Source organism: Pelecanus crispus, chromosome 10, assembly GCF_030463565.1.
Source record: "Pelecanus crispus isolate bPelCri1 chromosome 10, bPelCri1.pri, whole genome shotgun sequence".
NCBI classification, from domain to species: Eukaryota; Metazoa; Chordata; class Aves; order Pelecaniformes; family Pelecanidae; genus Pelecanus; species Pelecanus crispus.
This window is the reverse complement of record NC_134652.1, coordinates 26,023,234-26,037,226: the sequence shown is the minus strand read 5'-3', so window position 1 is coordinate 26,037,226 and position 13,993 is coordinate 26,023,234. Positions and strand designations below refer to the sequence as shown.

The following is a 13,993-nucleotide window of genomic DNA, read 5'->3' as shown; positions in this document are numbered from 1 at the left end:
GAGGGGGGCGCATTTTATTTTTTATTACTAGAAAATTAAGCATGAAACTGCCACCTGATAAATCCTCATGCTAGAGGTTAAAATGGGAATTTCCCATGCCTGGATTTGATTCCTGTGTGCAAATGTGGACTTGCCTACATGCTGCTCATAATCTGATTTATGCACCAATTTATTTTATACATTAGGCACACTGTATGCAGTCTGACTGATGCATAAAAATTTCATGCAAAAAAGGACTTACTTGCACACAACTGCTTTTCAGTTGTTATTACCTCTTCTGGTTAGCATCATAGAGTAGGTAGGACAAATGACTTGATACAGTGCACACATTTTGCCCACTACACAAACATTTTGATCGGTACCTATTTCACTCCACTTTCAGCACACTCTTGAATAGCTTAACAGCTTTATCTTTAAAGAGATCAGATCTTACATTTTTGTAAAGCCCTCTATGGTGACAACCCCCTACCCACTCCCACACACAAATTTTCATATGTACACATATAAGACACGGGGTTTATTCTGCAGTACAGCTCAAACAAATTAACAAAACATAGTAAGGGAGGATACTGTTGCTAATTTTCTGATTATCTTCATACATGTATGCTCCCTGTATTATTATCAATCAAACTGAAGATATGTTTTTGCACAGCTTTTATTTGGGAAAAATCAGCAAGAAATGCATCTTTCTGTATTTTTCATTTATTAGAAGTCTCCTTTCATCCACGAAATATGAGACCTGAAATAAATTGTACCATCCTGCTTTTTTTTTTTTATTCAAATCCTTGCCAGTGCTAGGCAGTATGCTAATGAAAACAGGTTGATAAATGACTCCCTGATATTTTCCAGACATTTTTCTCTCAGAAGTGCTCTAAACTGATGTAGCTCAAAGAGAATAAGGCGCATTAAGTCATTATATCAATTTTTGTTACCCAGATACTTCAGTCCCAGTTAAGAGCTGACAGCCAATATAAAACAAGGCAAGGGCATCATACGACTCCATCGATCAAACCTTGTCGTAGATAGATTGCCTATTACACAAATAGAACCAGCAGATTCAGTTTGTAGTTTTATGCTCTCCAATTAAAGGATAACAGGGTACTTTCCCATAAATCTGCTAATTGCAACTGAATTAATTTAACAAATTTTGCCAAGCACAGAAAAAAGTGATTGGTTAAGCTAATACAAACTAGCACAGGTTGTCACAAAGCGAGTTCCATAACAGGCTTTTCCTATACCTTGACTGGGCAAGGTGTCACAAGCATTTAACTCCATTGGGGTTCTTTGGCAACAGACAGCTGACAACCATAAAACACTGCACAAATAGGAGATAATTTACTTGCTGTACTTCCCCCCGCCCCCCGAAGCATGGAATAACGCCTTCTTTGCACCTAATTAATGTTTCTCTCTAAGCGGGCTGTTTTTCTGAATCAGTATTATGCAAGCAAAAGCACTAGATCACAAAAAGTGCTCCCACATGGGCACTCAGCAAACAATGGCAGTGATCTGCAAAAAATAGAAAACCAGCCTATAGCATTGCTGTGAGAAGCAGCCGAGGTGCTTATTAAACAGCACAATAATGCAGCATACCACGGTTTGGATATTATTCTAATGAGTTTCGATATTCATATGGAAATAGCTAGACCGACAGAATGGTAGATAATTCAGATCTATAAAGAAAGAGCAATTGCAAGAGATCTCTAACTGTAACTTATGGAAGGAAATTATGATTGCAATCACCCTTGCAATGATACATTATTGTGATAAAAACCTGTCTTTATATTAAAAAATAAAATAGCTATTTCCTAATTAATTTAAAGAAATTTATATCCAAGCCCAAGTGATATTTTAGGAGCAGCGCTTCTTACTGGCACAGAAAAATTATTTTTGTGGATGGCAAGTTTTGCACTAAAGCAGCATATGGTTGTGTATGTCTATATAAAGTACAAAACTACAGTCATTATTAATATGAAGACACAATAGAGGTAATCTCTTTGACACATTGGAATTTAAGATGGAGGGTACTATTAACATTAGGAAGAATCAAGCATATGAAATGCAAGTTGGTCGCAACGGTAATCTTTCTAAGTAGTTGGCAGCTGCAATCTAAATGCACAGTCTAAAAGGAGTACTTAATTCAGCTTGGTTTAGTTTAACTTTTCCCCCCCCCCCCCCACATGATTCCACTTCCTATGGTGCCCAGGCATTCACAGTTTCAACAAAATTATGCAAATGGCAAAACAAACAAAATAACAACAAAAACCCCCACCCTGGAGTCAGAATTCTACATGTTGCATTTGCCTTACAAATCCCCAGACAATTTTCCATCATCACTGAAAACAGCATTTAAATACAAAAGACACTTGCAGAGATGCAGTGGCACCTTCCCTAACAGTTTGGAAAACCTAATTTGCTTCCACCCTGGTGGACTTGCTAGACAAATTCCCAATTTTACCTATCATCATGTGTTGTTTTGTTTAACACATGGTGGTTTTTACCTGGAAAGAAAATACAGAAAAGCCCTCCCAACTTCAAATAGAGTAAGAATGATATCTCCTCAAAAAAGTAAGGTGTCCCAGCATCAGCTCACAAAAAAAAAAAAAAAAAGCAACCCACAAAAACAACAACAACAACAAAAACTTTCTCTCCTGCAGGGCCAGCAAACCAACCAACCAAGATAAAGCAACAATGGAAATACATTTCTGAAGTTCACAGCAAATTTCATGCTCTTTACTCTCCTCTGAAAGGAGAATAAAGCCACTTGGGAAACAAAATACCCCAAAACCATAATCTACCCACTTGTTTGAAATTATCATAATCAGCAAATACTTTATGTGATCCTTTTTAGCGTGGAAAATTTTTGAAAATTAATTGTTCTACCCTACTGTCATCAGTGGCAGTTACATTGCTTATTTATATTTCACATGAAATCAAATATTTCTTTTGGTTTCTATCTTTAGAGGCTTTTGGTATAAGACTGTAGGTCTTTCTCTTGAATGTAATACTGAATACAGTAATGTAATACAGTTATCCAAACAGATATTTTGTTTACTTCCAGGATTATTTTACAATGTCCCATGTTTCCACGTAACTATGAAGAAGAACATGCCATTCTGTTAGTTTAGATATTTGGCCCAACATGATTTTGATCATAATTAAGGTACAGAACATGAAGCCAGTGTTCTTTTTTGAATTCTGGAAGCAGCGATGTACGTGATGTTGTTTTATTTACACTGATGGCCTGAATGTCATGCATTAAGCTGTGGGAAAATGTCATTACAAAGCAGAAAGTTACCTGGCTAAAGCAACAAGATATTACTGGTCTCTGTGTTTATTTAGTCCTTGATTTCTATGGACAAATTCCATCTACATCTAAAATTTTACTTGTTCGCATCACTAACATATTCATAAAAACAGCCAAAAAACTCAAAATAGAAATAATATGTAAAGTCATGACAATACAATAAAGTGTTATGTCATATAAAGAAATCATAGTATAGAAAATACAGAAACAAAGAGCTGGAAAGGCTCTCAATCAATCATCTACTTCATCCCATTCCTTGGGTAAAAATGAAATGCATTCCTATGACTGTTCCTGGTTTTATAGCATGCTCCAACTATGCCAAGTCAGCCACTGTGCATCCTGTGCTCAGAAGACACGATGTTCTGGATCAAACTTTTGACCAATGACCAAACAAGGAGGAGGCTGGACTACATACAACCATAGTCAGCTAATACAAAATGTGCTGTGATTAACCTAGCAAATATTTCCAGTTAAATTATATCGAGCTAGAAGAACTAACAGAACTCAGATAACACACTGTCCATGCCAAGAAACCACAGAATATGCCATTTTCATTAGAGAAACAGGTTCTCAACCTCTGAGTTAATAAGTGTTCACAAGTAAAATGTCACAGTGAGCTTAAGTTACCAAAAGATCCATGATCATTAACTTGCTTTCCAACGTTGTTTTCCAGAAGTCTAAAAAAGCCCCACATACAAGTTCCTATCATGTATCCCAACCTAGTTCTCAAAACCCACTTGTAGTATATTTAAATTTTACATCAAGGGCAAACCTTCAAGACCAGAATATTCCCTAATCACAGAAAGACCTGTAGCTTAAGGACTATCTGGAAAGTTTGAATGGCATCATACATGTCAAAAAAATCAGACTACAGACATGGCCACTTCTGTAGAGAAGACTGAAAGTGCTAGAATAGGTGAGGGAGAAGGAAGTAGATTGTCCAAATGGACAATGTTATTCCTTTAGAACAGCATGGGTTTTGCCTGTGACTGCGCACTATGGAAGTTGGAGGTACATGAAGCTGCACGTGCATCTATTTGCCAAGCTCTGAAAAATCTATTTTTGCAACTAATATTGTTCACTACTAACAAAATAAGTGAGACAGAAGTGTGAATATTAACATATTGCATGCCAATTTCCTTGTTTCATTGTTTTCCACCTTGGTCTTCCTCCTTTGTGCTAGCGTGTACAGTACCATCCAGAATGCATCTCTGACCTGATGTCTCACAGCAGATATCCAGGACACCAGCAGCATAGACTCTGCATTCAATCCTATTTTCGTGATCTGCCTTCTCCATTTTCAGAAATCCTTTGTCATAATTTGAGAATACTACTACTAGACCCTTAAGAGTTAGTCACTGTTTGCCTATACACGGTTAGTTCAATTGCAGGCTGTTGAGAATAAAATACCAACAAAGTAGAGAAGAGCTGCCACTTGACAAGAATTCTTGAGACAATGCAAGAACAAAAAGGCCTGAGACAGGGTATCAAAAGAACTCTAGCAAGTGTACAAAGGCAAAAAGAGGGGAAGAGCAGTTGTACTATAGAAAGAGTTGAGATGTCCAAAATTCTTCAGCCTACTTTGACAGTGAGCTACTATATCACACTGGTTGTTGCACAGAAATATTCCTGCAGAGCAAAGCCAATCTCAGAAGTTTTTACCTCCATATTTGAGGGGGGAGGGGTAAAGCTGCCAAGTCACACCAGCAAAGGTGTAGCAACCTCTATGACTATTATGAAATCAAGTTAAATTTAACCAAGTTAAATTGATGCAACAACCTTTACCCAAAGAGCTTACAGATATTTCAGAGACTGTAAAAAAAAAAAACCCAAGGAATTAATCTGAAAAATGAAACAGAGACACAAAATTGAAGAACAAAAAGCTAGCTGAGAAAGTTCCTACCTACAACAGCTGTCAAGACCTACTGACAAATACTGACAAATAACTCTGGAACACACCAAGATACCAAAACCTCAAACCGAGATTAGTGGGAGACGCAAGTATTCCATGTCTTGAAAAAAGGCAAGGTATCTACCATTAGTATGTTCAATACAAGCAACTGAGTAGGTCTGCAATAGGGAGAATCTATTAAGAACGTCTTGCCTTCTTTTGACTTCTAAAAATAATAGCAAAACATATCACCACAGCCCTGTTTCTGTTGTCTATATTTTTTTCCTATTTCTCCACTTGTGCAAAATTTTTTTCATAAATATTCCTATTTATACAGACATTGCAAAAACACCTATCATCAGGAGAATCCTGTTCAAAGAATTCCAGTCCCAGCTCCTGACCTCAGTCATTTACATTCATATCCTCGATACCAAGGAAAGCTCTGCCAGCATGCCAAAAAGAAAGCAAGTGTCTGGAATGTAAACCCAGGATTTGTCTTAATGCCCTTAGTTGTCAGGACGAAAGAAGTCACATGTATCACAGAGGACTAAGGGACTCTCCCTTTATACGAACCAACTAGCAAACATGAAAGGTTTTATGTCTTCTAACAAGGAAAATACAGACTCTAGAAATATTTGCATGTAGATTCATCTTGAGCCTCTAGGAGAAGTGTCTAAGGATTTCTTCATATTTACTGGTATCATTATATATACAGGAATGATCCCAGAAGTAGGGCACGGCTGAACTAGTTTGGCTGATAACAGGCCTGGCTAGATAAGTATGCATTATTGTGAACTCTAGGAGACTATAAAGAATGAAATTTAAGTGACTAGTCTAACTAGCAGGAAAAAAAAAAAAGAAAAAACTAATACAAAATCTAAGGCGTAAGAACTGTTATATTCAAAAATACAATGAAACACTAAATGTGACTGGAAGGGAGATACAAAGAAGTGTAAAGATCTCATGAACTATGTTTTAGATCTACTTTGGAGATAAAGTACCAATGGCAATCGCCCCATATGAATGTTGGTGAGGTTTCAGACCATCATTTACTGCTAACAGAGGAAAATCTCATTAACAAACATTAAACAAAAAATACATATATATGCATTTAGTCTCTGAGCAAACAATATTTCAGCATAAAAAGACACCTTTTAGCATCTTCACTTGCTAAGCAACTGTAGCTTTAAAAACAAAACAGCATTTTTGGGACAAGGCCAGGTAAACAGGTAAATTTTGGTAAACAAGACTATTCTAAGCAGTTTCTTGATTTCATTGAGCTGTGACAATCACAGCACGGAAGTCTGGTAGAAAGAGTGACACAGTTTAATTCTTTTTCCTTTTTCAAGTAGTTTGATTCCTTAAAGTATACGCTTTTGAACTACAGAGCCAAGCAAAATGAATGTTGCTCTTTTTTTAATATATATATATAAAAAAATATAATCTTTTCCTCTCAGTGAAATTCAGATCCATTTTGAATTGCTAAAAATGAAGAGGAAAACTCTAACTTTTTTTAGGTTTCTTTTACAGTTCTTAAGAAAAATGCATTATTCTTTGACTGCTGAGAGGCAGTTCGGCAACACAAGTCAGGGACCAGGCAGCATTTCAAAGTACTGGGAAAACCCATGCCTGTCTGAGTTTCTCCATGTACAGTGAAAACAGTGGTACTTTCCCCAGATTTTAACCGTCATTCAGATTATGCATCACTCTGGGAAAGGTACATTTTTAGCATACACAGTGTCCCCTAAAACTTCATCTTGAGCTTGATTGGGATCTGCAAGTATAGTCCTAACAAGAACAACAATCCTGGAAAGAAATCTTTTACCTGTAAAGATAACAAGAATTAAATACATTTTCCCCCCTTCCTCATCAACATACTTTATAACCTTGCCTCAGAACTAACACTTCAAATAACAAGAGGCCAGCTCAGTCATTTGACATTTATTGTAAACATTTCTCTGAGTCACCATCTCTTTTTAATTGATGCACTCTTCAAAGTTAAAACAAATATTTCATAATGCTTAATAAAAATTCAGAGTAGCCTCCAACAATCATATTTCAAGCATTTACTAGCCTGGTCTGCATTTTGATCAAGGAGTAAATGCAGAGAGCTAAAACTTCTACTCCAACCTTTACCTTTTTTCCCCTCCTAATATAAACATTTGAGGACACACCTTTCTTCTCAGAATTTCAGATTCCCACTTCAAAAAGGAAACCCTAACAAATCCCTTCAAGCACTCTACATGAGGTTCTCCTCTTTTGAGATCCATTTTACTTCTTTGTCCCTGTCACACAGTCCCGGCTTAGGAATCTAGAACACAAAACCTCCTCTTTGAGACAGCAATAACTAATAAATACAATTTTGAGAATCATTATATTGTTTAAACAATTTTCCACTCAACAAAGGCTGACCTACTTTTGAAAACCAAATACATTTTCTTACAGAAATGAGTGAATTGAATGACCATACGCATCAGTCTTCTGGACACTAAGTTTTTCAAAGTGGTTGGTTCATTCGGCCTCAGTTTGGATTTTCAAAAAGACAAATCTTGTCCTTACCTCAGCCAGTCTTACAGGGAGGGCTTTCAAAGGCCACAGAGAAGCCTTTGGCCCCATGGGGCTATGAAGACGACATTTTGTGTTGCTACAAGTATGCTGCACAAGCTATCCACATCTGCATGTCTACATAGAGAGGTAAATATGCTGTTTACTGTGCTTATGGTTGCTCCCTTCTCCTCTCTAAAAAAAATGGTCTAGGATGAAGTTTGTAGTGATGCAGATGTTACAGTAACCACATTTTTAAAGTCTTTCACCCGCGGCCCCAAAGTACAACAGTTTGACTGGTCAGAGCAAAGCCTTTTGTCACAACCTTTCTATTCAGAGAAAAGGAAGTGTTTTAAACTTCAAAATTAATTCCACTGCAGCTTGAAAGAGTCTCATTCGATTTTGTTTTGTTTTCCAGGGGACAAAAACGTAAAGTAACAGTTTCTGATGCCCTGATAGTTCAAATTGGAAGTGACAGAAGACCTATTAGCTTATACAGAGAGAGGAGAGCCATCTTTTCCCAGTCCATCACCAAACACCTCAAAAGAAGGTGATAAGGTTCCTAAGAACGGATGCTGGTAACCCTTGGAATGAAAGAAGGTGGAGACTGACAGTATCCACCCAACTGATAAATGCTGACAGAAATCTCCAGTAAAGCAGTGTAAAAGTACAAAGGAAGCACAACCTACACAAGGAAAGGTATTGATTGATAGATCCCAGATGTGCTTTATGGTAAAAGTTGTAGCCCTGTTGTCCCTGGGCTCTTGCCTCCTCTTTCTGTCACATCTGGAATAAAAAGCCTATACCGAATCAATTGCATACTGGCTAAGAATGAAATTTATTCCAGCCTTCCATTTTAACATAATTTTGATACACAGAGATGTTCTGGAGGGAGGTACTCCCACACTCTTACATACACATGCCTCTGCTCTCAAGCTGCTCAACCAAGAACTGAAACATGCAAAATTGCCCATCCTTATTATGGTCCTTAACACCTTATAAATAACGTGTTATGCAGCCAGAATAATCCATTACATCTTTTTATCTTATGATCATTCTGGTGACCTGCTCAGGACAGCATGCACAAAGACTGACAAGAGACTGCATGAGTACTATTTCTGACAGAAAGCAGAGTTCAACATTTATTCATTGTTAATTTGACTGTACAGTATTACCAAGATTACTGTAACACACAATGTTCTTGTAAGGTTATGAACTGGTTTGCATCTTTCCACTGCTAGAATTTAATACTATACTAAGTATGATATATCTCATCCATTATTAATCCCGTCCAGTTCTGTAGCAAGTTTCTATAAAACCAATGTTGAAATACTACACTCTTAAGACTCCTGCCAAATCTGAAAGATGTAATATTAAACACGGTTATGTTCCAGATAGGTGCATTTAACCCACGCTAAACAATCTGCATGTTCTGCTTGCGTGTTCCCGGGGAATATTTATCCTATCACTAAAGTCTAGGAAACAGTGCTTTAGTATAGTTTATGGCAGCATTACAAATACTGCTCAACACAAAGTAAAGTTATAGATAAAACCTGAATAGGCCTATTATTGGTTTTAGAGAGAGCTAAATAAGCTATACAATTTTTCTGGACTACGGGAAGCTCTCATTCAAGAACAAGAAAGAAAATACTGATCAAATCCTAGTATTTACCGACAGTTAGGATCACTGGCCGTACCTACTGGCATTCAGGATTACATAAAATAGCTACCTTCAGTGCTGTGAAATAAAGCAGATAAAGCCTTACAGCATACGTCCATCCCTTGAAAATTCCTATGCATTTTTTTTTTTTTATAAAACAAATATTTTTCTCAGGTGGAGTGTGAAAGCTCTATTCCAGCTTCCGTAATTTTCTGCATTGTTTCCACTTCAGAGACCTTCTCAAGAAATTGTCTACCAATAAATATTACGCCCTGCCACATATACGTTATGTCTGTAGTACTGAAAGAAAATATCTTTAAACAGAACAATGTTCTACTTAAGATCTGATCCTCTGTAACACTACTGTGAACCTTCCTCTCTTCTCTGAGAGGTCAGTAGGTGTTTCAGCATCAGCTTCAGTTAGAACAGTTGTAACTCTGTGCCTGATCCAGGCCAGTATCCAAAATAATCCCAAAAAAATAATTCTTCACTCAACACTCTTGATTTTGCTCTCCTCAGTGTGCAAAGTGGCGCATACATACAGACACACAGAGTCCCTGCTTTGGTGGTCTTGTAGGAGAAACTGTATTGCTTAACTTATGCTTAGGTGGGCTGAAGTTTAAATTATTTTCAGAGAAGGCTGCACCTATAAAAAAAACCCTATGAAAAACGTGACTTAAAAGAAAACCAAAAAAAGATCAAGACACAAGTACTACTTTCCACATTTCCAAAATTTTCTGAAGTTTGTAAGAAGTGTTATTTATGGTATATTACACTGTTAAATCAGTTATTCTCTTACAATTCTGGTGGTTTGTTTCACTTCCTCTACTTTGATTTGTGTAACACCAAGCTGACCTTATGGTGGCTTGTTCCAAATACTAATTGCCCAAATGCTAGTGGGATTCCCAAGAGTAAGACAGCAGTAACAGCATAGAGCAAGTTAACATGTTGAACACGTATAACTTATCTTTGATACATTTATAGCAATCTGAAAGTCTGGCTATCATTAGCAATACATTGAACATACTAAAATGTGAAAATATCACACTATGGAATTTTCCATTTCTGACAGCAATTTAAACAGACAATTGAAAGAAACACTCAATTGTGTAATTAAGCTACCTGGATAAAAGGCAACAAGCTCGCTCTTTTTTTTTTTCTTTTTTTTTGTTCCCCTCTTTCCTCTCCCCCTCCTGCCAAGTACATTTTTGCAGGCAGTCTTACTGTAATACTCTAAAGATCCACTGCAATTTTTTTAATTGTGCTTTGTATTTATGCATAGCACAAAAAAGTACAGTGACGCTACTGAATAAGTTACTTGACAGCCAAAAGATTTTTTTCTTCCATTCAGTAGTTCCGTTTGTTCTCTTACCATCCTTAATTTGACCCAAACTTTTGAAAAAGAAATGTACATATACATTCTGAAATACATCTATATTGCAGTCAGTCAATAGATGAACCATACTTAACTAAACATACAGTAGGCAGGTGCAGTGCTACTGTATGGATGCTGTTCCACTCAGTAGCTTCCACCGTGACCTATAAACACCTACACCGTCTGCTGGAGCCTTAAGTACTCAGCTGGGAAGTGGGTATCTATTAAAGAAGGATTAATGTATAGATCTTCAGTCCCACATCTAACTGAAACAAGAAGTGAAAATGAAGGAAAAACTAGACTATCCAACATGATAGAAATAATAAAAGGGGAACATATTTCTCATCTGTTAACCTTGAATATCTGCTAGCTCAAGATTTTCACATTCTTCATGTATCTCTTTGCTGTTCATTCCTTAATAACCACTCAAAAATCAGCTGCACATTAAAGAAATGCAATATAAATTTGACTGGACTCACTACATCCGAGATATCCTCCAATACAGCATAAAGCTAATTTAGCTGTCACTTACTGTAAGTAAAATGACAAATATCTGTAATATCTGTCAAGATATGAAAGCTTTAAAAAGAGTTATGCAGCTGTCAACATTTTGATGACTTTAACAAGAGAAAAATAAACGAAGAAGAGAAAATAGACAGCATGTCTGTTGTGTATCCAGTTGCCAAAATCTTCTATTACTTATATTAATAAAAATAAAATTACTTCATAAAAATAAGATAAACAACAAAGACTTCTGGAATAAACTGATACAGGTAAACATACTAGTACTGGTAAAACACAGCTGTAGAAAGCACTGCTAAAAAATGGAATGTAGGTCTCTGCAGTAACTCAATAATTATCATACCGTATTATCCAGCATTTATTTAATTTAGAATTCCTATTCAAGCACCAACAACATAGGAGGTCTTAGAAAGCACAACCGAAGTGCGACTGGTCAAATATTTGGCTTCCTATTCCTAAACAAGATTTATTCTTTACATATTTTAGTGATTCGGCAATAACTTCAATCATTTCAGCCCCTTAAGGAGGAGCTTGTTCAGTTTCCAACGCTGCATACCTTTTGCAAAAAGGCACCTTGACGATTGCCTGTAAAGACATTTTGACTGAAGCAATTTTTATCCCCTTTCTTGCACAAGTATTGTCAGTATTTTCATTTAGCTGTCAGTTTACAGGTGCTGACAAAAGCGTATGCCTTCCTCCTCTCTCCCCGCAAGAAAAACAGAACATTTGTTTAGAGTTTTAGCTTGACTTATCCCATTTTATACCTGGTTTTAGGAGTTTTGCATAAAACATCCTGCTCTAAAGGAAAATCTGAAATACAGCTATCCTATCTGGGGTCTTGACCTGGGATACAGGACCTTAAGTTCTATGACTATACAAACAGTGAAAATATGCCTGCCACTAAGTATCTTACCATAGCAAAAAGCAAAATAGCAGTAAAATTCCTTTCCTTTGCATTGAAAAGAATAATAGAACTTTTGAAAAATCTGACTATAGCAAATACAAACACTAGAAGAAAAGTTTTCTTCACCTATATATAGGTTCATATACTGAACTCCAGCTATACAACCAAGAATTAAATCTATTTTGGGGAACAGGAATGCAAATCCAATCTTTCAGTGACAATTTTAATAGTGATGGAACCTGACACAAGCAGTCAAAAAAAAGAAATATCTTAAAGCTTCTAAAAACACAAATCTATATGTATGAAAACAGTTTTTTTGATTTTGCCCCCTATTTCAGCCCCATGGTACCAAGCAGGCTTTTGTAAAGCAAGACTTTATGGGTGATGGAAAAAAAGCAGCTAGCCCACTTCTCATTAAATCTCAAGGTGAACAACCAGAATAAGGCATAGTTTTTCCAAGGTATTAAATCAAAAAATGAGCTCCTGCAAGAAACAATAAAGGCGATAATACAAAGGATCCTAGAAAGAAGCAAGAAGAATATGTTATATCTTGCAATTAATACCACCATATTTGTAAAACAGACCTCCTGCAATTGCAGGACTTGGTAGTTAATGTTTGTTGACAGAACGCACAAACTTTTCTAAACAGTACTTTCAGTGGCTGGAGAATAAGACCGAGTTTATACAAAAGCCTCACTACTACACCACCAAAACCCTTTTTTTAAGTATTATAGATACATAGATGCAAACCTCTATACTTACACTCTTATTCCATTTGAGGGCAATGCAAACTGATTTTGTTTAAGTTGATTTTCTAATCAACCCATAACAGACCAAAATAAACTTCCCCTCCACCAAGATTATCTATATGTGGTTTTGCAACAGCTATTTAAGGAGCCTTCTAAGACCAAAACAAAACCTGTGAAGCACTTACTTTCTTTTCCTCGCAAAAAGAGTGCTATTACTAACGCTTAGTGCTTTTAAAAAGAGTGTAAGAATCGTCAGTGCCATCTTAGGTACCTGATGTTTTCGTTAGCACCTTTTAAAAAGTCTTACTATTTGTAAGAAAGAAATACAATATTTTGGACTTTTAAGCATGCATCTGCTTTACTTGGTTCTTTCTCAGCTTTCAGTTTGAGATTTCCCAGATTTCCTTACAACACCATCTGATTGTGAAAAATTTATTAGCCATCTAGAAACAGGAGACAAATTTCCAGGCGTGATCCAACCAGATCTCACACTAAGTGTGATCAGGATTTCTTGAGACTTCAGTGAGGGACTTAAGTGATAAATTAATAAAGGAACCAAGAAACCACGTAGGTTACCCTATACTGTTATTAATACAAAAAAACCTGAATCAATATCTCAATATGGCCTGCAAAAGAACATTGGAGTGGCTCTAAGAAACAGCAGTCATCTGATTTTACAAAGCTCTAAGTTAAAAAAAATATTGACATGACAACAGAACTATTTATGTGCCGTGGTGATGAGGTATACATGACTACACAGATAAGATTCTACCCTACTATTAATAAGGCAGCTGCATTTTATCCATAACGTGCTACCAGCAACATGTACGAGAGGGTTTTTAGATGAAAAAGTGTACAATGTGATTAGTTTACGTGGGTTTGGCCAGAGAGAGATTCCCACGAGACATGGTTTTGTGGCTACTCTGCTTGACTGTGTTTATCCATTCTGAAGACTAATGATCATATCACGTCACTTGGCTCAAAAACAAAGAAACAAAGCAAAAACTGAAATGAAATGTAAAAATGACAGGGTAAAACTCTAAT

The 13,993-nt window shown here is 36.5% G+C and overlaps 1 protein-coding gene across 2 annotated transcripts in view; it reads right to left on the bottom strand.

Moving 5' to 3' along the window:
- Positions 1–13,993, bottom strand: part of LRMDA (leucine rich melanocyte differentiation associated) — a 690,354-nt gene that overhangs the window by 536,122 nt on the left and 140,239 nt on the right. The window contains exon 3 of one of the 2 annotated variants that reach the window (XM_075717814.1): positions 9,701–9,713. The exons of the other annotated variant lie outside the window; for it this stretch is intronic. Within the exon in view, the coding sequence (XP_075573929.1) occupies positions 9,701–9,713 (13 nt within the window). The remainder of the gene's footprint in view (positions 1–9,700; positions 9,714–13,993) is intronic. 2 annotated transcript variants of the gene reach the window in all.